Source organism: Sarcophilus harrisii, chromosome 4 (assembly GCF_902635505.1).
Source record: "Sarcophilus harrisii chromosome 4, mSarHar1.11, whole genome shotgun sequence".
NCBI lineage: Eukaryota > Metazoa > Chordata > Mammalia > Dasyuromorphia > Dasyuridae > Sarcophilus > Sarcophilus harrisii.
This window is the reverse complement of record NC_045429.1, coordinates 236,253,720-236,280,378: the sequence shown is the minus strand read 5'-3', so window position 1 is coordinate 236,280,378 and position 26,659 is coordinate 236,253,720. Positions and strand designations below refer to the sequence as shown.

General features: G+C 33.9%; 1 protein-coding gene across 3 annotated transcripts in view; it reads left to right on the top strand.

Moving 5' to 3' along the window:
• The window catches only part of KCNQ5 (potassium voltage-gated channel subfamily Q member 5), a 622,012-nt gene that overhangs the window by 568,172 nt on the left and 27,181 nt on the right, over positions 1 to 26,659 (top strand). For all 3 annotated transcript variants that reach the window (XM_031964627.1, XM_031964626.1, XM_031964625.1), the window contains one exon: positions 10,529 to 10,637. In XM_031964627.1, coding sequence (XP_031820487.1) covers positions 10,529 to 10,637 — 109 coding nt within the window. The remainder of the gene's footprint in view (positions 1 to 10,528; positions 10,638 to 26,659) is intronic.

Genomic DNA, 26,659 nt, shown 5'->3' with positions numbered 1-26,659 from the left:
CTGAGGTTCTGAGCTGTAGTGGATAAGGAATAAGCCACTCAGATATTTTCACTAAGTGTGACACCATTATGGTGAGTGCCAGGACCTCTAAAAAGGAACCAATGAAAGGCAAACTGTCACTGGTCAAAATTAAAGCAGGTCAAAGCTCCCATGCCCAATCTGTAATAGGATCTGCCCATGACTAGCCCATCTACATTTTCAGCCTGGGCAAGATACCATTAGTCAATATTTTTTAAAATGGGGGGCCCCATTACTGGATCTGTATCCCAAGGAAATCATAAAGTAGGAAAAGGACTCACATGTGCAAAAATGGTTGTAGCAACTCTTTGTGGGAGCGAAAAATTGGAAAAGGAGTGGATGTCCATGTTGTAGTACATGAAGGTAATGGAATATTATTGTTCTATAAAAAATGATAAACAAGGTGATTTTAGAAAGCCCTGGAAAGATTTACACAAACTGATGCTGAGTGTAACAAGAAGAACCAGGAATATATTGTACACAATATCAACAAGAATGTGGGATGATCAGTCATGAAAGACTTGATTCTTCTGAATGGTTCAGTGATCCAAGGCAATCCCAATAGACTTTGGATAGAAAATGCCATCTGCATTCAGAAAATGAACTATGGAGATTGAATGTAAATCAACACGTACTATGTTCACTTCTTTTTTCTGTGTTTTTTTAATCTCCCATAGTTTTTCCTTTTTGTTCTAATTTTTCTCTTCCAACATAATTCATAAAGCAATGTGTATTAAAAATAAATAAATTTCAAAAAAAAGATGGGGTCACCTCTAGGGATCACTATTATTTCATCCTATCTGCACTTGTTTTATTAATATAGGAAGGATTGCTATAATCCTCTATGGTAACTATGCACTCAAAGACTATTATAAGTAAAAAATATTTTCTAACAAGTCTAATAACAGTAAACTTTAGGATAACCGTAAAGATGCATGGCAAATCCATCCAGGTTAGATGGCTTTCCCAGATTCAAACTGGTGATCAGTATGGCACCCCTTTGTTCTTGGTTCCTGATTCCCAGGCCAGTAGTTTTTTTCTATTTTTTGTATATTTCCCTAACTTCAATCTTATAACAAACTAGTAGTTCTTTCTATATTAATTATCTCTGAAGTAATAAATTTACATATTAAAAACACTATAATTGCATCTACATGTGATTCTTACTTAAATCCAACTCATTTGCATGTCATGGCAACACCTCCCCGATGTCATAGTCCTCTTTGAGAACAAAGAACAAATTATTATCTATAATAAATTTTTAAGAATTAAAAAGCTATCATAATAATTATTAATTGGTACAGACTTATAATTTTATTACTATATAAAATTTCCTGTATGAAAACTTTCTTCATGAATATAAATTGTCAACATATCTGAGCCAAGAATACTATCTTAAATATTTAATGTTTCTCAATTTCCATTTCCTCATCTGTAAAATGGGTATAATAATATATATTATACTGTATTAACCATATATTACGTGTAATACACACATATATATAATATATATAATAATTAATATATATAAAGTGCTTTGAAAAATGTAAAGTGCTATATAAATGCTAGCTACTATTATTATATCATATATCATGCTGCTTCTTCTCATAGTAATTCCTAATGTAATGTAATTAAAATTGTGGCTGTCCTTTGAATACTATTTGAAAACTCTTCTGCAAACATGAGCTTAGAACATTTCTTTTCTTCTTAACTTGCCAGCCACAATTTTCTTTTAAATATGCCATCAGAACACCACATAAAAGTGACATCCACAAATGTCAAAAAAAAAAAATTCATTAGGCTAAATACTTTTTCCAATTAAAGGTCATTAATTGGGGAGGTAGATAGAGATCCTGGGCCTAAAGTCACAAAGGTTAAGTTGAAATCTGGCCTCAGACATTTGCTAACTTTTTGATTCTGAGCAAATCACTTAATCCCAATCTACCTTAGTTTCTTCATTTGCAAAATGAAATCATAATAGTCCCTACTTCTAATAGTTATTGTGAAGATCAAATGAGATAATATTTATAGAGTACTTAGCACAGTGCCTGGGACTTAACAAATGCTTGTTCCCTTTCCCTCTTTCCCACCACCTAAAATTTATATCAATAACAAGTTGACCAAGTTATTGGTTGGGAGGGGTCAGAGTGGAAAGAGTGTGAAATTGAGAATCAAAGAACATAGATTGACTTCTGTCTCAGAATTCTAGCTTTTGGGACAGCTTAATTAAAATAAAAGCTTCTCTCCATTCATATTTCTTCTACATGAAAAGACATTTCGTTAATATGACAGTTTGCAAATTAGTAGGAATTTAAAAACCTTTCCCTTTGTAAACTTGTGCCTCATTAATCATTTTCATGAGTTAATTGTGTGATCTCCAGCAGTTTCTTCATCTATTAAATGAGTCTAAGATCTGTTCTAGCTCCAGTTCTGTGATCAATCAACAAGCATTTTATTAAGTATCATGTGTTGGAATCTAGCTAGTACGGATGGGCTGTAGCTACACAGTTCAATTCTAATACCTTTGTCCAGGTCTCTATCAAGCACTAGTCTTTCCTAGGATTCATAAATTTCCCAGTGACTCAAAGTTTATAACCCATTCCATCTGCTCTTTTGCTTGGGGTTCTTTTCAACCATGTATTAATAGATGAGATCAAGAGGCTTTACTCTACAGCCATGAGGAAGTGTGCTGAAAATTCCAATTAGAAAAATACTTGGTGATAAAAATCTTAAAACCTAAGAATTATTTGTGAAATTAAAAGATGCTTCATTTTAATATTTATGTATATATTACTTGTGTAACCTTTGCTGAAATAGCAAATACATTCCTAGTCATTTAGTATATATGTATACCCATTCATATACATGTGTGGGACTATATACATGTATATGCATACATATTTGCATAAATAGACATACACACACACATATTATATAGTATATATTTTGGACATATGGTATACATTTTTATTTCAGACACTATTACCTAGAGCAAGCCACTGGCTATATAAGTGGTTCTTGTTTTTCACGGTTTAGTCCTTCCTTATACAATTCCATTGATTTCAAGTAGCTATTTTCCCAAAATGTTCACAAAGAATGGTATTTATAACCCACACCTAGAGCATTAAAAATTTTCCTTTACAATAAAGCAAGAGTATAATATTAGGCTACTGTTAATGTTAATTCATGATTGTCCAACTAAAACTGAGCCACTGGCATGCCCTTTATTATGGGATAAATTCTTTTTTGCTCCAGTCAGTTCAATTATGTCCAATTCTGTGTGATCCAAGTTAGGATTTTCTTAACAGAGATACAAAATTGGTTTGCTATTTCTCTCTCCAACTCATTTTACTTATGAGGAAACTGAGGCAAATGGGGTTAAGTTCACTTTATCCAAGGTCACACAATTAGCATCTGAGGCCAGATTTGAACTCAAGAGAGATAAATATAAGTATTCCTGACTTCAAGCTCAGACCTATATCCACTGCACCATGAAACATAAGGTCCAGTAACTCCAAGACTTTTGATTAACATATTTATTTCTAAATCACCAGCCTTATCTGCCAGTGGAGGCAATAGAACTCAGTGGGCTCTGAGTCTGCAGCTTATGATTACATCAATGAGTATTTCATTGTGTTCTCAGAATTTAAACTTCTTGGATAGCTAATTTAAAAGCTAAGTGGTGCAACAGCCCTGAAATCAGGAGAACCTGAGTTCAAATCTAGTCTCAGACACTTAACACTTCCTAGCTGTGTGAGCCTGGTCAAGTCACTTGCCCCAGTTTTAAGGTTGGGGGGGGGAGATGCCTTCTGCTTATCAAATAGCATCATGAGGGTACATTAAAGTAAAGCTAAGGGGCAGCTAGGTAGCACAGTGGATAGAGCAACAGCCCTGAAGTCAGGAAGACCTGAGTTCAAATGTGGCCTTAGACACTTAACACTTCCTAGCTGTGTGGCCCTAAGCAAGTCATTTAACTCCAGGGGGGGAAAAAAGGTAAAAGCTTAGAAGTAGACAGGACTTCCAATTCATGTCTGGAAAGCAAAAACTGCTTTTGCCTTTGTATACCTAGTGATTTGTATAGTCCCTGGCACATCAGTACCTAATAAATGCTTTTTGATCAACTAATTATTGATTTTCTTTCTTTTTGAAAAACCTAGTTATAGACATAGTTGGCATTTTTAAAAAATTGAAAAAGAGATTGGAAAATTTTTTACATGATCCATTTAGAACAGCTCAATGTTCTATAGCACTTTGCACTCTTTTATCTTCTTTGCCAAAGATGTTTTTCACTGTCATCAAAAAGTTGTCTTGTGTGCTAGCTAAGAGATATTCAACTTTCATTCTTTGTTGAAAGACTAGCTAGAAAATCCAGGTTGCATGGAATTTTCAAAAAGGCCTAGCACCTCTGCTGTGAGAGCTTGCTGAGTCCTTTTCAAGGCTACTCATCTGCCTTTGGTGACCACCTGATCCTATACCATTTATACCAAGCACATAAAGACTTTTTGTTGAATGGACAGATGAAAACAATTGGTTCCAACGGTCATGAAAGCAGCTAACGCAGTTGCTGCAGAGGACTTAGAATTTGGTCAGATATTGAAAATGACAAGGTCACCCTGGGCCAAACTGGGCTATAGTCAGTCATTTTGATTTTGGTCCTGCCATGGAACTTCAGTGACTCAGGAAGAAATATGGTTGACAACTTTGCACAACTCTGTCTTATTTGATTCCAATTCATGAGCAAATCAAGATATCACTCAAATGTCGTTAGTCCTCTTAGAAAATGAAGGACAAACAACAGTTAGGAAACTATATGAATCAACAAGAACTTAGAATGACAATAAAAAGTGGATGAAGTTTTCTGAAACATTTTCCAGCCTCTCACATGTTCCTTGAAAAGTCTGGCAGGATCCTTATTAACTATGAATGATTTCCCACATATCAAAGAAATTAGCTTTAAGCAAGGACACAGGACCACATATAGAAAAAGTGTTCATACATTAGGGCCCAACTAGCTACTTTAAATTCTAATAGCACAGTTGAAGATACCTTTGAACTAGTGTAAGAATTTAATTTGATATCTATATTTAGGATGATATTTAATGAGTCAGGAAATGACAGCAGTGAGGGAAGGTATAAGAAACCCAAGCAGCAGAGGAAGTAAAGAGCTCTTGGAAAATGAATTGTAGTTCATGGCATGATGTTATGAATTAGTTGTCAACACTATAAGTAATGGTCACATCAGGATGCTGTTTTGCAATGTGATAGGGTAGAATAATTTCATGTGTCATTTAAGTTCCTGGAATTAAAATGTTTGGCAGACTCCTGATCCTGTGTCAAGATCAGAAGAGACATGAATTTTTCATGTGTAACAAGATAAGTAACTACTTTTTAAAAAGAAGAGGTAATCATCCAAGCATGAAGTTGTGGGGGTCAAAGGAAATACCAAAGGGTAAAGAAGACAGAACTGAAATACAGAAGACTAGTTATCCTAAGGCTGATTTTTTAAGACTCACCAGAATAATATGGTAGAAAGCTTCCACTAGTTCTTATAGTTCTAAAGAAGCGAAAGATCATTTCTTTTGCTTGTTTATCAGTCAGAATAAGCTATTGTTGCTTTGAAAGGGTGCTATGTTGTCTCAAATGAACTTTCTGGGAAGGCTCCATTGGCGAGAAAGAAGAAGTCCCATTTTCTTGGATCACTAATTAATTTTGAAGGATGAACTAATTAAAGGATTTGTATAGATTTCCTTTGAACCAAATAGTAAAATTTAGAGAACTTGGACTACAGAGAGGCAGTATGGCTTAAGGAATGGGTAGATAGCCAAACAGAGAATCAGAAAGACCTGGGTTCAAGTTTTATTTTTAACACATAATGGCTTTGTAGTCCTGGGCAGATTAATTAACCTGTCATTGCTCTAGGTAACTCTCTAAGATTATAAATTACAGATAAAACAGTAGGAGTTTCCTTACTTAGGAGTTCCTATACTGATGAAATCACAAATATAGTTCCTACCTTGTAAAGGGAAAAAGTCATCTCTGTAGAAAGAGGACAGAAATACATTCTGACTTTCCTCCATCCCACAAGCTTCCCCCAAAAAAAAATCTTACCAAGAAATTAACAAAATTTCATCTAAAAATCCCACTCTCTTCCATGATCCCCTTTAATGTTAGTGCTTTCCCTCTGATTATCAATTTACTGATTATCCAATAATTTACTGATTATCCAATTTACTCCATAGTATCTTAATTATACATGTATATTGTTTCCCCCTATTAGACTGTGAGTTCCTTGAGGGCAAAAACTGGGTTTTTTTGTCTTTCTTTGTACCTTCAATACTTACACACTCATTAGAACTATTCAGCAAATGCTTCTTGACTGACCAACTGACTGAGATTAAGATAAAATAGTTAAATGGGAAAGGGATAATTTACCCACTACCCACTATGTTTCCATTCACAGTTTTGAATTCCAATGGAAAGAATTTGCAGTCGAAGCAAAATGATGGACTTTGGAAGCAATAATAGATGTAGAATTCCAGTTTTTCAATCCCTTGACAACTCCCAACATCCAAGCAATCCTTTTTCCAACATGCTGGAATGGATGGCAAGGCATAAATTTGATTCCTAAATTTCAAAATTCAGAATATAATTTCTACAGTTCCAAATAAAATAAAAGTATTTGAAAGCAAAACCCCAATTGACTGGAAAAGAAATTGAACAGCTTTATTTTCCTTCAATTTAAGGCCAAATCTTTGGTCTAAAAGCTCTTTTAATGGTCTCAACCAGTCTCTTACCCTCTTGAACACAAGAAAGCATGCCTTATACCTCTGTGTATCACCTACATTTATTAAGCGAACAACTCTGTTGTAATGAAGCAGAACAATGACTGAAGGATTCGCCCTACTGGCAATAAATTGCCCTTATAAATCACATCTCAATAACATTAATATTAGTTACATTCTATGAGCATATGCCTGGCAGCAACACAGGTGAAATAGGTGGTAGATAGATAGATAGAAACATTAGGACACAAGAGGAGAGTCTGGTATTAAAAGTTTTCTATACCTCTCATGACCCAAGGAGTAAAACAATATAAACAATCAGTCCTTAAAATAATTTCAAACTATTAGCAACTATATAAAAAGTGCTCCAAATCAATAGTAATAGAAATGCAAATCAAAACAACTTAGAGGTTTCACCTCACACCCAGCCAACTGACGAAAGATGACAAAAGATGGTAATAATGGTTGTTGGAAGGACTATGGGAAAATGGATACATTAACGCAGTCAATCAAGAGACATTTATTAAGCACCTACAATGTCAGGCATTGTGCTAAGTGCAGAGGATATATCAAAAAATAAAAGTCCCCACTGTCAAAGAGCTCAGTCTAATGGAGGAAACAACATGCAAACAACTCCATACAAACAAGACATGTGTAGGAGGATAAATTGGGGATGATCAGAGGAAGCTAAGAATAAGAAGGACTAGAAAGGCTTCTGCAGAAGGTATGATGACTTTAGCTCGACTTGAAGGAATACAGGGAAACCAGGAAACAGAAACTATGATTGCTCCAAAAAATAAATAAGTCATGTAATAATAACAGCTAACATTTACATGGTACTTACTATGTACATGTCAGTTATTTGACATTTATTATTTCATTTGATCCTCACAACATTGCAAGGAGGGTGTTTATTATTATCCCCATTTTATAGATGAGGAAATTGAGGCAAAAAAGATGTCAAATTCACAAATTTCAAACTTACCAGATCTAACACTCTGTCCCCATGCCACCTAAAATGCATCTAAATTAAAGAAAAGCTGGATATGAGATGTTGCATTTTCTTCACATGAAGAAATTATGTTAATACCTATATCTTAAAGTAACTATGATAATGAATAGTAATGAAAATTCATTTTGAAATGTTGTATATAATGTGATTATAGAGTCTGCTTAGAGTCTGCCCAATTAAAATAAAACATAACTAAATAAAAGGGAGGAAGTTTAGAAACATCTTGGTTTCCAGCAGTATCACAGCTGATAAAACGTAGGCATGAATGTGCATTTGACAGTTTTTAAAGGAAATTGTTACTATACATAGTACTCAAATGCTATCTTTAGAATGTTTCATAGGTTATCTACTCAGAAGAAAAAGTCAGAGTCTAATGCTTAAAGGCATCTACCAAAAACTCCCTAATGGCCTCCTTGTGAACTCTCTGCTCTATAACTGTGAGAATAACAAGACCAACAATAGACATTTATAATTCACTTTAAAGTTTAGAAATCACCTTATATGCATTAATTCCTTTGAACCTCACAACCTTTTAAATTAAATTATATAAATATTATTATCATAATTTTACAAAAGAGGAAAATCAGTGTCTGTCCAGGGTCATAAAGCTAGTAAGTGTCTGAATCAGGACATTAGCCCAGTTCTTCCTCAGTTTCCAAATTTGTAAAATGGGAGAAATAATATCTTACCTAACTACTTTTCACAGAGTTAAGCCTATTGGCATGGTCTCCAAGAGAAGGACACTAAATTGTGTCAATGAGAATGTTTGGCTCTTATATGATCTATTAACCTTACCAGTTCAATTGGCTGGCTGTGAAGCAGGCTTCTGTGATTAGGACACAGTAGATGGAACTAGAGCTAGAATGGAAAAAGGATATAGCTGTAGCTTGATGTTTTTATCTTATATTGATATATCCACCATTCCAGACAAAAAGGACTTTCAACAATTCCCCAACTTGATATTCATCTCGCACCTCCATGCATTTTCACAAGTCATTCTCTAAGGCTGAATGATAGATAGATAATGGAGGGATAGAGGAATAGAGGGATAGATAGATGGATGGATGATAGATAAATGATAAATACATGGCTAGATAGATAGACATGCATACATAGGTAAACAGATAGATACATGGATACATAGGTAGACAGATAGACAGATACATGGATTCATAGGTAGACAGACAAATAAATGAATGGATGAAAGATACATTGATACATAGATAGATGATAAATATGTGGATTCATATATATATACATATGTATATGTGTGTATATCTATGCATATATATATATATATGTAAACAGGATAGATGATTTAGGATGGAAGGGACTAAGATTTAAGAAGGGTTTCTTTAAGAAGATAGGACCTTAGTTGAGCCATTAAAAAAAAAAAAAAAAAAAAAAAAAAGCTAGAGAAGCCAGGAGCCAGAGATGAGGAAGGAGAAAGTTCCAGAGATAAGGAAGAGACAGAGAAAATGATCAGAGTCTGGATATAGAATGTTGTATTCAAAGAATAGTAAGGAAGCAGTGTCACTGTCTCACAGTGGATGTGAGGAGAGTAAGATACAAGAAACCTAGAAAGATAGGAAGGGGCCAAGTAATGAAGAAGGATAAAAGCCTAACAAAGGATTTGATATTTCATCTTGATGGGAACAAGGAACCACCAGAGTTCATTGAATAAAAAGGAATTTTCTCAGATTTGTGATTAAGGTATATTAATTTGACAACTGAAAAAGGGATAGATTGGTGGGGAGACAACTAGTAAGTTATGGCAACACAGAAACATCTAATACTGTTTTAAACTTTGTGACTCTTGGGTGCAGCTAGATGGTGCAGTAGACTGAGCACTGGTCCTAGAATCAGGAGGAGCTGAGTTCAAATAAGATCTCAGACACGCTTAAGCTCAATTGCCTCAGAAAAAAAGGAAAGAAAAAAAAGAATAAACTTCATGACTCTGCAGTGAAGGTACATAGGAAAGGAAATGATAGCACAAAGAGACCAATTTATTTTTGATGCTAGGCATGGTACTAGGTGCTAGTATTATTAAAGACAAAAAGTAAGCAGTTCCTGCCCTCTAGAATCTTACAGTCTGTTAGGGAAGATAAAATGAATGTATATAAAAATCTGCAAAATAAAAAAAATAATAATAATTTGGGAGTGTTGAGAGAAGAGACACTGGCACGTAGTAAAAATCAGAAAAAGTTTCACATAGACAGTGGTGCAGGCAGCTAGATTGCCCAGTGGATAAAGTTCTGGACCTGGAATCAGGAAGAGTCACCTTCCTGAATTCATCTGGCCTCAGACACTTCCTGACCCTGGGCAAGTCACCTGTTTGCCTTAGTTTCCTGTGTTGTAAAATGAATCAAAGAAGGAAATGGCAAATCGCTGTGTTATCTTTACCAAGAAAGCCCCAAATGGAATCATGAAGTCAGACATGAATGAACAACAACAAAGATAGTTGAGCTTGAGCTGAGCTTGGAAGGATTTTCAAAAATGTTAGACAAGAGAGGGAATGTCCCGCTATGGGAGCCACCCAGGGCAAGGGCACTGGAGATTAGCTAAGATCACACTATCTGCCCATCTTAGATTAAATGGTTTATATTTTTGGTTTATGCTATAGTGATATTTAAATTGAAGACAAATAGCAAGTTGTGTTTGTATCATTGGTTTTGTTCTAAAGATTTATTACTCAACTCATCATTTTATCTTGCAGCTGACACTGCTCTTGGAACAGATGATGTATATGATGAGAAAGGATGTCAATGTGATGTTTCAGTAGAAGACCTTACACCACCACTGAAAACTGTCATTAGGGCCATCAGGTAGGTGAGAATAATGTGGCAGAGACCCAGAACTAATTGTTACTATATTGTTATGTTTCTTTCTTTATAGATAAACCTGTTGTAATAATTTCTGCCTTAGGTTCTTATTAGTCAACATGTCTATCAAAAACTAAGTGACTCAGAAAGTGGAGCCCAAAGAAACATTGGATTTTCAATCTGCTTTTCTAGTTACTTTAGTTAAAATTTTTATAAAAATCTGTTCTATAAGAAGGGAGTCTAGTACACTGCCTGGCACATGTTAGATAGTTATTAACTCTTACTGATTAGTTTAAAGATTTATTGATTGATCTCTCGTGCAAGAAAAATGCTTCCTTTTAGACTTTGTCTATACAAAGCCAAGGAGCCAATAAAAGATAAGAAATTCCACCAATATCCCCATGTATTTATGAGCATTCCAGTGACAGATATATTTCCTCCTAATTTCAGTAGAGATTTGTCATCCAGATCCATTCAAGCCAATGCAAGTCTCTTGGTCTGGACACTTTGCACTACATTCCTTTAGTCTAAGTTTCTGGAAACCAATGTATGTGTAATGATTTTAGTAACTATTAGAAGAAACAAGGCATATTTTGAGATAATAAAATATTAGTAAGTCTGGAAAGTTTTAAAATGTATTAGCAATATTAGACCGAAAAATAAATAAAATAACACCCTACCACCTTTATCTTCCTTTCTCATGGTTAGTCAATAATTCACACACACATACACACACACACACACACACACACACACACACACAAACTTCAAGTAACTGGCAATATGGGAGCAGTGGAAATCTTGGGTGGGTTCTGTGCTCTGTAAATATGAAGGTCCAGTCAAAAAGTTCCTGAAATGAGGTGAGGGGAGGAAAGGAAACTTTCAAAATCACCTTGAAAATTAGATTAATAACTAATTATTAAATTAGCATCAAGGTTTTCCCCTTTCCTACTTTCTCATACAGAAATAAACCAGTGTGGGAAATCTTGCTCAAAGACTTACCCAAGCTAACACTAATCAAAGACAGTAAAAGAAATTCTAAGTTGAATCAAATGGGTGGATTCCTGCTCATTGTGATTACTCAGACAGGTCTAGGAAAATTTTGAATCTCCTTTTTGTCAGAGATGATATGGAAAATGATGTCTTTTTGACCAAGATTTGAATTCTCAGCGTTCAAATGACTCAGTGTCAATGTAGGGTACCTCAAAACCTTCATTGTAATATAGCCCACCCTTCTTGTAATATTCATTCTTTCATTAATCATAACCAATCAGAGTTGATTGCCACCCTCAGGAACATCTGCTTTTTCATAGGTATGGGATGAACCTACCATCATAAGGGTCTTTGACATTCAAGAGTGCCACTGATCCCCTTTATTAATAATATGCTAGCCTTATAAATTACCCAGAAACTATGTCTTTTGAACTTTTTAAACTTGACAGTGTCCATAAATTAGAAATGAGGAATAAAGACTAGCAGGAACCACAAAAAGCATAAAATCTTGGTTAATCAGAGTCTACGCTTTCAACCCATTTACCTGTCATATCTCAAGACCTTATTTTTTTAATTTTTCTGCTTTTAACTTTTGTGCTTTCAACCCACACTCAGGGAAACAAATTGACCTCCATTTGTGGTTTAATTTACTCATCGAGAGAGACAAAGATAGTTCTATATCAACATTTGTTTCACTGTCACTTTAAAGACAGCATGGCACATGGAGAATGAGTCAAAAGACCTAAATGTAAATCCTGCCTCTTCCATCTAAAAGTTATATGACATAGGCAAGTCATTTATCTTCTCTGCACCTATTTCCTTGGCTATAAAATTGGGTCAATAAGATTATCTGCCTATTTCATATGATTGCTGTGAGGAAAGTGCTTTATAAACTATATAGAAATATGAGTTAGTATCATTTTTATAATGTTTCATTACTTTGAAGATTCATCTCTGGTTTCTTACATTTTTAATTAGATTTTCTTTTTCATTCCTTCATGAGCTTCTGAAACTTGCTTGTTTCTACATCTGGAAGAAATGTTTTCTTCCTCTTTCAACATTTGTTTTCCTCAGGCAAAGTCATAAAGAACAATTAACTTTTGACCTTGGTACCATTTGTCTTGAGGTACTTTTCAGTGCTAATATCCTATAATTCTACCAAAATATGCTGGGGATGACCCTTAAGTGGATGAAAGATTTGCGTTTAGTTTTCTAGATACAATCATGTGACTAAAGGATCATGTTAGTTATCAACACCTGGAAAGCCATTTGGAGGTTCAAGTCGATATATCTTTTTCAGGAGTGTCCTTTGCCCTGATTATCTTTGTTGCATAAATAAGCTCAGTGTCACTTACCCAGAACTCACAACAGATACACCATACCAGATGACTAAAGTACCATGGTAGTTTTAGCTTATTTGTTGTTGACAAAATTTATCCATCATTAATGTGATCTCTCTTTATGTCTTTGAGTTTTTCCCTATTTTATTGGGTAGTTTAAAAAAAAATTGTAACCCAATCATTACATATGATTTCTTGAAAATAAAATTAAATGTTATGATGGAGAAAAAACCTATCACTGGCAAGATAGAAAAAATAAATGCATTGGATTTGCTATTATTTGTAAGGTTTTAATTACTATATATTTTCTGTGGTTATTAATGTTTTTTAGGCACGTATCATGTGACTGGGCATTTTTATGGAATGCTGAAATTCCCCCCTCTGATTGTTATCTTCTCTCTTTCTCTTTCTTTCTCTACTTCTCTCCTTCTAAATCTATTTTTGCCATCACTTTGGGTTCTAATACCTACATCCCTATTCTGTATTCATTCTCCTTCCTTCTTTGTTGACTCTGTGGTTAAATAATTCAACAAAGAACCATCCTTCACTCTTGAATATTTCTTCTCCTGATTTCCCTTGTCTTTCTTTTATCACTTACCTACCTGCCATTCTTCAATCCCTACTAACTTCAACAATCACCTTATCTGCTCCTATTAGTTCTTTAGCTGCTAAATAATATTATTAGATGTTGCTGGTGAATGTTACTCAAATGTACTTGACTGCCTCCACTAGAAAATCATATTATCCAGTTTCAATTAAACATGGTGCTTATTTTATGCTTTCTTGATTGATTCTCTATCATGTCCAGTTAATTTCAGTTAACAAGTATTAATTAAGTGCCTATTACAAGTCAACCACTGTGCGAAGTGCTTAGGGTACAAAGAAAAGTATAAGACAGTCCAGGTACTCGAGTTCGCAGTCTAATGGGATAGACTGTGGAAACAAGATACAATACATAAAAATGAATTGAAAAGAATCAACAAAGGGATAGTATTAAGATTGAGGAGAACAGAAAAGGTCTTTTTACAGAAGGAGGGCTTTTTTGCTGAGACCTAAAAGAATTCAGTTATATCAGTAAGCTGGGACAAGGGCAAGAGTTATAGGAATGGTGAACATCCAATGAAAATGCAACACTCAGAGACAGAAGATGGAATTAATGTGTTCACAATTGCTCTTATTTTCTCTTTTTCCCCACAAGTCCTGAACTTCTCTCATAACAGACTGCTTTACCTTCAACATTACTGAAAAAATTGAGACCATCTGTCTTGCTCCCTTTCTTGATACCTTAAAATTCTTCTATATGACTATCCTCATAATGATGATAAATGTAAATTCTAATACTGGGATTCAACAATTTCACAAGTTAGGGGAGGCATAGCTATATAGCAGTTCACTACAAAAAGATAGGATTTTACTGGACTGCAAGCTCAACATGAGTTAATTTCTCCTTTACACTGATAGGCTAAAGAATTTCTTGATGAAAGCAACCAGGATATCAAATTCATGGCACAGAGGATCATGTAAAAGAACTGGGGATATGTAACCCAAAGAAGACTTTTAAAAGCCAAGAAAACTAAGTTCAAGTATTTTAAAGAACATTTTTCCTTGTAAGAAAGAAGAGTCCCATTTTGTGATGGCAGAGCAGATTATTTCCAAATGTGATATATCAAATTTCCTTTTTACTTGTTTGAAGAAAATTAATTGATTTGGCCTTGAATTAAGGTTGATTCTAATCATTAATAGAGCCAGGCATTTATCTCCTAAGTTTGTCACCCAAACTGTGATCTATCACTTTTTCTTCTTTCTCTCTCTCTCTCTTTCTCTCTCTCTCTCTCAACTTCCCCTCAGGACCTAACAGGGTGCCTTGTACATAATAAGCACTTCATAAATGCTTCTACATTAATAATAACAATAGCTAATATTTAATAATAGCTAGCATAACACTATAAGGTTTGAAAATGACTTTTACATATGTTATCTCATTAAGCAACAGAATAGATCATTTATGTAATTCAATCTTGCTAAAATAATGGGATAGCAACGTCTGTATTTAAACACAATTTTTAAAATTAGACAAGTTTGATAATTTTCCATAAAACAATAGAATTTCCATTTTCTTTATTTTTTCCTCTTTTGCTCCTTCCTAATTTTTTTTTACAAAGGTATTAGGACTAGTTCATTTAGATACCAAATACAGGATTTTAATTTTCTTAATTGGGTTGATAATAAAAGAGAAGAAAAGAAACATATTTGTTATCAGGAGTTTTTTTTTTTTCAAGTGAATCACCTGTTTAATCACTGTTAATTTTTCATTATCTCTCTGCTATTTTAAAAGAGATGATAAAGACTTTGTTTGCAAGGCATTGTAGAAAAATTCACAGCAGCCTAATCTTTGCCATATTAAAGTAAATGACTTTGGAAAAAGGGAATATATTTAGTAATTACTCCAACTCAAAATTCTTTGGCTTTTGTATTACCAAAAATAAGGACAAATTTCTGTTTGGAGAATTTTATTTATTTTTAACATCATCAATGACACTGTAAGTTGATAAAGATTGTATATATATATATATATATATATATATATATATATATATATTGTACTTGAGAGTAAATTAAACTGAATAGCATCACTATTTACCATAATTTTTATTGGGTAATCAGAGATTATAATTATGACATATTGTAATAATACATTATAAAAATACTAATTTATACATTTTATAACTATTTTACAAATAAAATGTGGTTTATAATAATTAATAGCATTAATTTTATTTAATGATGTAATTGCTTGTTTTGAATGTGTATTCTAAAAAGTATTTTTTCTAAACTTTAAGAATTGCAAAATGAGGAAGATAATCTGAATATAAAATGAGATTTCTTTTAAAGGAAACCAAAATGGGGGAAAGAAGGATGGAGGTGTGGTATTGGACCTGTAGTTTCATGAGGATTTTCTATGTGAGAAAAGTTCTTCTACCAGTGCAAATCTTAAAAAGTTGCTTGGGACACTAAGGTTAAGTGACTTGCTCCTGCAGAAATTGAAGGTTCTATCCCTAAATTCTCAAACTTCTTAGTCTCAGAATCTCTTCACTCTTAAAAATTATTAGGGATCACCTCACATCTCTCATTGGCTAAGATGATAGGAAAAGATAATGATAAATGTTGGAGGGGATATGGGAAAACTGGAACACTAATGCATTGTTGATGAGATGAAATGATCCAACCATTTTGGAGAACATTTTGGAACTATGTCCAAAGGGCTATAAAACAGTGCATATCCTTTAATCCAACAGTGCTCCTACTAGGTCTGTATCCCAAGAAAATCATAAAGGAACAGAAAGGATCAACATGTGCAAAAATGTTTGCAGTAGCTCTTTTTGTGATGACAAAGAATTGGAAAATGAGTAAATGTCCATCAATTGGGGAATGGCTGAAACATTTATGATATATAAAATTCATGAATTATTATTGTTCTGTATCTGTAAAAAAAAAAAAAAAAATGGTGAACAAGCTGATTTTAGAAAGGCCTGCAAAGATTTACAGAAACTGATGCTATATCATGCCTCAACTGATGGTCATCCCCCTCAATTTACAATTCATTATCACCACAAGAAGAGCTGTTATAAATATTTTGTAAAAAAAAAAAAAAAATTAAGTTCTTTTTCCCCCTTTTCTTGATCTTTTGAAGAGACCTAATTAATGGTGGTATGGCTGAGTCAAAGAATATGCACAATTTTATAGTTATCTGAGAACAGTTTCAAATTGTTTTCCAGAAAGGGTTGGACCAGCTTACAACTCCACCAATAATGCATTAGTGCCCCTATTTTACACATCCTCTCCAGTATTTGTCATTTTTCCTTTCTGTTATGTTACTCAATCTGATAAGTGTGAGGTAGTACCTTCAAAATGTTGTTTTAATTTGTGTTTTTCTAATCAATATTACTTTAAAGCATTTTATATGATTATAGATAGCTTTGATTTCATCTTCTTCTGAAAACTGCCTGTTCATATCCTTCATCCAATTTATCCCCTACATTATTTTTATAAATTTGACTCAGTTCCCTCTATGTTTGAAAAATAGAAACTTGTTGTAAAAAAATAGAAGCTTGCTATAAAAATGCTTGATTATTATTTCAAGCAATATGTAGTTTCCCTGGTTATCTCCTAATTTAGGCTATTTTTGCTTTTGCTTTGTCTGAGATCATGATTGCTACCCCTGAATTTCTTACCTCAGCTTAAGCATAATAGATTGTGCTTCAGCCCCTTACTTTAACTCTGTGTGTTTTTCTGTTTTGAGTGTGTTTCTTGTTAAAACAACATATGGTTAGATTTTTGTTTTTCATCCATTCTTCTTTCCACTTCCACTTTATGGATGAGTTTATGTCACATTCTTTTATTATGATTACTATTTCCTCTCTCCTGTTTTGTTTATCTTTATCTCTTTTTTTACCCTGTCCCTTCACAAAAATCTATTTTTGCTTTTGAGCATTGTTTCCCTTAATCTGACCTTCCTTTTATCACCCCATCTTCTTTTCTCTTATCACCTTTCTCTTCTACTTCCCTGTTGGGTAAAATAGATTTCTATATCCTACTAGTGTGTGGATATGGATAGGTAAATACCCACTCACACTATACACACATTTTTATATATATCCCATCCACTTTCCTCTTCACCATAAAAGCTCTTCCTTATGTACTTATTTCATATGAAATAATTTTCCCCATTCTTCTTCTCCCTTCCTTCTTCTTGATGAGATTAGATTCAAGGAACCAAATGATGAGATTAGGGTTCCTGGTGGTCAGGGAGTTAAATGATGAGGCAAGGTTCTGATAAAGAGATATAAAGTAAGGTCCCAACAGAGAGATATGTCTTCTCCAGGAAATAGGTGAGGATAAAGAGAAGGTCACGCTGAAAGAAAATATCATTCCAGCGGGCAGAGGTTTCCTTGGCATAACATGGCATAGCATGGCATGTTAGGTCCTCTTTGAGGATTGGGTTTAAAATTGCTGTTTTTATAATAGAAGCCTTTGGCTGCAAGCCAAGGCCTGATCCCCCTCCTAATGAGGGCTGGTAGGTGAAGTTTGAGCTGGAATAGAATAGAAAATCTTCAATTGAATAGGGTTGGAATTCTCCAGCTCAGGACTCAACCAGCCCCACCTAGATTACAGAATGAAGCAGCTTGTCCTCAGGCAGGGTCTTTACAGTGGCAGGATTCAAGGAGAAAATCTACTTGAAGGAACTTCTCAAATGCTCTATCTCATGGCTCATTCCCAAAGTCAGAGAGAGAAAAAGAGAAAGAGTTTGGGATTACCCTTGTCATTCTCAAAGAGCATCCATTTTTCTTTAGATCATCTAACATAATCAATTCATATCATTATCCTTTTATCTATGTATACTCTTTCTAAATGACCTTTTATTAGGAGTTGCATGTATCATCTCATATAAAAATATAAATATTTTAACCTTGTTAAGTCCCTTATGAATTCTTTTTCATGTTTACAATTTTATGTTTCTCTTGAGTTTTGTATTTAAATGTCAAATTTTCTATTCAGCTCTGATCTTTTCTTCAGGAAAGTCTTTTATTTCATTAAAAATCAATTTTTCTTCTCAGGGATTATATTTAGTTTTGCTGCATAGGTTATTCTGGGTCTATTGTTTCTTCTAATGAGATATTTCACTTTTTCTTCTATTTTTTTCATTCTTTTGACTTTGTTTTATTGTTTTTTAAAGTCTCATGGAGTCATTAGCTTCCACTTGCTCAAGTCTGTCATTTTTAAGGAATTATTTTGTTTAATAAATTTTTGAACCTCTTTCATCCATTTGGCCAATTCTTTTCTTTTAAAAAATTCTTCAGAATTTTTTTTTTTTTTTTTTTTTTTTTTTTTTTTTGGTGTCTGTTACCATTTGTCTAGTTCTGGGTTTTAAATTATTTTCTTCAAAATTTTTGTGCCTCTTTTGCAAAGCTGTTAATACTCTTTTAATAGTTTTCTTATATCATGTTGATTTTTCCCCACAATTTTTCCTCAACCATTCTTAATCTCTTTCTTCAAGTTTTCTAGGAATTCTGTTGGGGCCAATATCCAGTTAGCATTTTTTTTTTTTAATTTCCTTGTAGCTATTTTCAAGTTTTATTTCCTTTTGAGTTTTTGTCTTTGATCTTTCCTGCCACCACAGTAGCTTTTTATGGTCAGTTTATTCTTTGTTATTGTTTGCTCATTTTTCTAGCCTAGTCTTGACTTTGAACTTTATGTTAAAATTGAACTTTGCTCACCTAGAAACAGGGAGGCAATATTCCAAGCTTCAGGCTTTTTCACTTTTCTGTTTTCAGAGCTCATTCTGGGTTTTTCTAAGTTTTCAGTGCTTCCAAGTGATGAAAACTGGGGAAAGGTATGGTCACTCTCTCCTGGACAGTGCTCTGGCCTTTACCCAGGAAGTATCCCTATTCTTCTATAGCCACAAGCTCTAGCACTCTGCTTACCCCTGTAACCAGGGCCCTGCTTCCTTATAACCAACCACAAGTGCTCCTCTCCATCATGGAGCTGTAACCCAGAACTAGGTATGGGTGATAAAATTGCCAATCAGAACCAGGTCCTATGTCAATGTCAACTCAGGGTTCCCTATAATCTTTTTCTAACTAGTTGTGCAATCACCTTACAATCTTTGGGATGAGAGCCCCCAAAGCTGCTGCTGCTGCTGGCTGCTGCTGCTGCTGCTGCTGCTGCTGCTGCTGCTGCCTGCTGGCTGCTGCTGCTGGCTGCTGCCTGCTGGCTGGTGCTGCTGCTGCTGCTACTGCTGCTGCTGCTGACTGCTGCTGCTGCCTGCTGGCTGGTGCTGCTGCTGCTGCTGCTGCTGCTGCTGCTGCTGCTGCTGGCTGCTGGCTGCTGCTGCTTCTGCTGGCTGCTGCTGGCTCCTGCCTGCTGGCTGCTGCTGCTGCTGCTACTGCTGCAATTAACACCAAGGTCCTTGTTGCTGGTGTTGCAGCTGCCTGTACTCTGTCCAAGGCTCCACTTCAGTGACAAAGACCTCTCTACTGACCTCCTAAGTTATCTTGGGTTTGAAAAATATCTTGCCCTGAAGTTCTGTTTGCTATACCATTTCAGAATTCAATTTAATACATTATTTCAAAGCTGTTTTGAAATGAATGTTAGAAGAATTTGGCTGGGTTGCTGCTTCTATGATGCCATCTTGGCCCCAACCTCCTTATATCCCCTTCTGCATTCAATCTGTTATAATACGTTGTTTCAGTTGAAGTATATGAAGAAAATCTGGTCACATATACATATGTAATTGCAAAAGATAAAAGTGTCTTTAAAGGCAAATAATATCTTAATATTTTTTATAAAAATAGTTTTTACCTCATGGAGACCTTGGTCTCTCAGAGCTCCTCAGAGTACACTTTGAGAATCACTATACTACATTGTGCTATGTCTCGGAAAAATTAACACACAATCACACAAATAATATATATTTTCCATGAAAGGGACTTTTTATTAATTTTTTAAAATTCAAATAAAGATATTTTATTCTTTTTAAATATTACTGTTTTCTTCTTTATTATATTCATCATACTTCTCTATTTCCAGATCCTTTTTCAATTTGTTGTCTTTGCTACCATTCATTGCATTTGAAAGGCAGTGTTTCTGAAGCCCTAGGCAAGAAATTTAAGAACTATTCTTTCCCACAAAATTAAAGGCCAATTGAATAGAAATCAACTTTTTTACCTTTGTTAAGGTATGCCCTCATGAAAAAGTCAGTTGTGTTTCTTAGATAAGACGACTTTAAAGATGTTCTATCCTCAAAAACTGGCCTTAGAAAAAATAGGTATATATATATATATATATATATATATATATATATATATATATTCACAAATCTCTCCAGGTGATAAAATTTTAACTGATTTAAAAAGTCAGATTTTGATGTTTCTAATCTTCTTAGCTTCAGGCATAAGGCTCTTTCCAATGTCCTTTTGTCTTTTTTTTGAAGAGCTACCAACTTCTTAATTCCACATGACTGAAAACCAGTCAGCCAGTAATTCAGCCATCATCCAGCCCCTTTCTTGACATCTCACAATTATTCCACTGGAAATGTTTCTTTTGGAAATATTTTTCATCCCATTACAATGGTGGTTTTGGATCATCAACCATAATAGCTATGATTTAAGATTTTCATTTCCCATGATCTTCAGTGAGATGAATTTTGCTTCTTTCTCAATTATCACATTGCTTACTATATAGAATATAAGCATATTATTGACACTTCTAATCTGGTTAAACTAATATGTGTTTCCCAATAGCTGAGGGCATACCATTGTTATTTAATCAACTTCAATGAAATTCATTGTTGCCCACAAAGATAGTGCTGCCCACATGTAGGCAAAGCACAACTTTTCCTATCATCAAGCATTTATTAATAGCCTACTATGTGTCAGACATTCTGCCAATTGCTAAGGATACAAGAAAGAGAAAAAAGTAGTCCCTCCTCTCAGGGAGCTTACATTCTAATGGCAGAGACAATATGCAAAAACAACTATATACAAAAAAGATATATACAAGATAAATTGAGGGTAGTATTAGAGGGAAGACACTAAAATTAAGAACTGGGAGTGACTTCTTTTAATATCAGAGGATTCTTCCTTTAAATGTTATCTAAGATGCTTTTAATTCAGTAGCTTTAAATTCAATAACTTTTCATTTTAGACCTTTAATTGATGCTTTTGTGGCTGATTAACATTTTATTTGTTGTTTTTAAAATGGAACATATTAGCTTGGTATTGAAGGGTTTTTTTCCTTTATTTATTTACTTCCAGTGACATCAGCATTACATTTCATTCCTACTTCACTATGGTTTGTGGCTTCTTTTTTTCTTTTTTAATCTAGATTTATAGTTTCATCCCCAAAGAAACATCCTAAGAGAGGAACTTCCTCTACCAGTAAGAGGACTTAGAAAGTTGCCTAAGGCATTGAAAGATCAAGGTTACATAGTCCAGCTGTGTCAAAAAGGCATAATTCTTCTCTTCTCATTTCAGCCTAGTAAATAATTATTGTTTTTAAATTTCCCTTCATATCCGTGTCTCAACCTCCATGTCATATTTCACCCCTATTTTTCCAACCTAAAATAAAAAACAGCCTTTTGTCACATAATGAATGACCTACCAGTTAATCAGTCCCAGGACAGAAAGGGCAGGTGACCCTTTAACAAGGAGTATGAAATCATAGTTTCTCTTTCTATGAAAGTACAATCCCAGTGTTAATTTGCACTCAAGTTTTATATCAGATTTACAGAGTTAGGGAAGATAGGGGCAAAAAAGGGCTGCTACAAACATTTTTGCACATGGAGATTGTTTTTCCTTTTTTATGATCTCTTCAGAAAAGGCATTTAAACATAGCACAACACACACTTTCACTAAAACATAGAATATAATTTCTGTTTAAATTTTTTAAATGTTTCTTTTTATGACCATTCTAATAAATACAGGATAACTCAACTTCTGATATACTATAGCAGAAAGGTTCAAAAGACAAATCTCGAATATAATGCCTTATTCATACTTTGAAAACTTTATGGATAGATAAATGAAAAATAGGAAATAACTTAAAAGGAGAAGACATTAAGAGGGGTTGGGAAAGGCTTTCCTGTAGAAGATATGGTTTTAGTAGGAGCTTTAAAAAATTCAGTAAGCAATATTAAGAAGATAGAGAAAATATCCAGCTTTGTGAGATAAAGTGTCTTATTTGAGGAACATAAAAGAGATTAGTGTCACTGTATCACTGTGCCACTGTGCTGAGAAGTAAGGTATAAGAATACTGGGAATGTAGATGTGGGCTAGGTTATTCAGGGCTTTGAACATGATTCTGGAAGTGATAAGAAGCCACTGGAATTTATTGAGTAGGAGGAGTACCCTGTTCAGTCTTGTGCTTTAGGAAAATCTCTTTGATGGCTGAATAAAGGATGGATTAAAATAAACAGAGACTTGAGGCAGGCAGAAGCACCAACAGGCATTTGCTATAATTTAAACATGAGGTAATGAGGGACTACCCCATAATGGTGACAGTGTCAAAGGAAAAAAGATGGCAATTTGAAAGATGTGGCTAAGATGAAATCAGCAGGGCTTATCAACAGATTGGATATAGACAGGGTTATAAGGTAGTGAGGAGTCCAGGATGATATTTAGGTTGTGATAGGGTTATTTTGTTCTTGAGAATAAGTCTAAAGAGTTAGCAAATTAACAAAAATTTATGATGGAAAATTATATATTGAACTGCATGTATACACACACACACACACACACATATGCATAATGGATAACATCTCAGTCTTGGAGTCCTAAAAACTTAAAGTACTGCTCCTAGCACATACTATCTGTGTGATTATAAGCATAGCACTTAAGCATTCACTGCCAATGTGCCTTATTATTGAGTTTCTATATTAGAAGTCACCCAGTGATATCACAAGTCTAGCAAATGAACCTGATGTTTATATTAATATAAATATACCATTGACATAATTTATAATGAGATGAAAAATATATTTTGACTATTCAAAAAAATTAAAATCAAGTCCCCTTTACAAACAAGTTTTTTTTTTTTTAATTCTAGCAGCTTTATTTAAAGGTTCAATCTACTTTCAAATAGATCTTGTTTTATTATTATCTATTATCAAACAGATCAAATAGATCTAAAGCTTCTAGTCACTTTAAGATTCAATCCAAAGTGCTTTCCTCTTAAGGATACATAAATTTGCCACATCCTTTTACAGAGATTCATGGCATCACCTTCCTGATCTCATGCTCCTCTCTAAAAACAAATGACAAACAATAGGATGCATGCATTGAAGGAAAGAATTGTCCAATTTTCAGGGAAGTAGGAATGGGAGGTAAAGGAAGGTGATTATAAGTATAATCACACAGATACAGGGGAAAACACCCAGTTTAAGGTTGATGAGGGAAAAGGGGTCAAGATCTAGGGAAATCAAAAGAATAAAAGAATAAGGGGATCCCTGAAGTGATAGTCCTAAATAGTTTCTTTCTTTAATTAATTCTTCTTTTTTTAAATTCAAGTATTCTTGTAAAAAATGACTAACATGGAAATGTTTTAGATGATTACCCATGTGTAACCTATATCTGATTGCTTACCATCTCAGAAAGGGGAAGAGGAAAGAGGGAGAGAGAAATAGAATTTGAAACTCAAAACTTTTTTTAAAAATCTTTTTAAAATTATTTCAACATGTAATTGGGAAGAAATAAAATAGTGTATATTAATTTAAAAAAAAAAAGATTGTGAAAAGTAGTGGACTTGCAGGACTGGAGGCAGGTAAATATCCCAATTTTCAAAAAAAGAAGAGAATAAAATTCTGTAAACTATAGAACATTAATGTTTATCTTGATTAGTAGAAAAATTAAATAATATTAAAGGACTGATTAATAATAATAATCTGTCTATTTCTCCATTCAAATAATCATATAATTTTTGACAGGTTGTAAGGTTATAATTGAGGGCCAAGAGAGATTCATCAGAGGTTTTATGATAGGTATGGCCAAACCCTGTTCAGAATATGCTGGGAGAACTGAAATGTCTATTGTACATTCCCTCTACCATTAATCCAGTATATATTTCATTCAGTTATGAAAATAGCTGCTATATTCTCAGTCTTTAAACTACCTACTGACCTGGATACTGCACATCAGCCTCTGTTACACTATTCAAAATCAACTTAAGATTGTGTGGTCATAAATGATAATTCTGCCCAATGCCCAGTTTATTCTCAATTGGAGATCAAATGTTAGCATTTCTTAAAGCCTTCTTGCTATTCTTACGTGGAGCTATTTTTGCTGAGCAGAAAATAAAGAAGTGTGGGCTCTGCAGTATATATATATATATATATATATAAACATATATATATATATATATATATATATAAACATATAGCTATCCTTCAGTATAAAGAATCACAGCATCTCAGAGTAAGAAGGGACTTCAGAGGTCATCTGGTTCAACTTTAGCAAAAAATTCAAATCTGACCAGTGATCATGCATCCAGACATTGCTCAAAGACCTCTGAAGGAAATCCATTACCTTCCAAGGCAGACCATTCTACTCTTGAATAACTCTAAATATTAGATTTTTTTTCTTTAAATTAAACCTAAATATGCCTCCTTTGTAAGTTTCATTTGCTGTTTCTAATACTACCCTCTAGTTCGAAGCAGAACAAGTCTAATGCTGCTTTCATGAGTCCTTTATATACCTGAAGATAACTATCATTTCCCTGCTAAATATTCTCTTTTCCAGACTAGATATTCTCAATTCCTTCAACTACTCTTCATATTTTATGATGTCATTTGCTGTTTTTTAGGAACTTGATCCAACTTATAAATTTGACATATAACCATTAATGACTAAGTGTTACTTTTGGTCATCTGTCTAATATATCTCTCTTTTTTTCTCACAAGAATAGCTTTAGGGACATTGTCAAATGCTTTACTAAAATCTAAGAAAAAAGTGTTCCACTGACCTACCAGGCTAATGACCTTGTCAGAAATGGAAATGAAGTTAGTATGGCATGCCCTGTTCTTGAAGAAATTATGCTATTTCTTTAAGATTATTCCTCTATTAATCATCACAATGTTATTAAGTTTTTCCAGCAATTAAGATGAATATTAATGTCCTACAGTTTACAGAGTCCACTCTCTTCCCTTTTTGGAAATTGAGATAATATGTTCTTGTCTCCAGTCCTTCAGTCCCTTTCTTAAAAAAAAAAAAAAAAAAAAAAAAAAAGTGTTTAAAAGCATGTATTATCTCACCCTACTACTCGTCATAATTGCATTGAACCTTTTTTTCATGGAAAAAAAAACTCTCATAGAAAATATGCATGGTCTAGCAAAACAAATTCCCATATACCCATGTACAAAAATATATGTCTCATTTTGCCTCCTAAGTTATCACCTTTCTAAGCGGGAGGTCCATAATTTCATCCTCAGTCCTTAAGACCCATGGTTATCATAATTTATTGTACTTTATCAAAGCTCTAAAGTCCTTCAAAGATGTTTCTCTTTACAATATTATGATTATAAAAAGAGATCTTGACAGTTTACTCTAACATTGTTCATTTAATCAGTGCTCATGGTATATAACATTTCATTAAATTCATATGCCATAATTTGTTTAGCCATTCTCTAATATGTAAATGAGTTTACAGTTTGGGACTACTATGAAAAGAATTGTAGGAGGATATGAGATGTGTTTTGCTTTTGTTTAGTCTGACTCTTTATGATCCCATTTGGGGTTTTCTTGTCAAAGATATTTGGGAGGGTTTGCCATTTTATTCCCTGGCTCATTTTACAGAGAGGAAACTGAATCAAACAGGGTTAAAATGATTTGTCTATCTTTGCAAATATGAGTTCTTTTCCTCTTTATTTAATTCCTTTGAGCTACAGACCTACTGTAGGTGTACATAATTTAGTGATCTTTGGGGCTTTCTAGAAAGGCTAGACCAATTCACAGCCTCACTAACAGGGAATCAATGTGCTTTTTTTCCTTCATTCTCTCCAACATCTATTACTTTTTTCTCTTTGTCTGATGAATGTGATGTAGAACTTCAGATTTGCTTTTAATTGGCATTTCTACAATTGTTAGTGATTTGGAGCAGCTTTTCATATGGTTGATAACTTGAATTTTGTCCTTTGAAAACTGC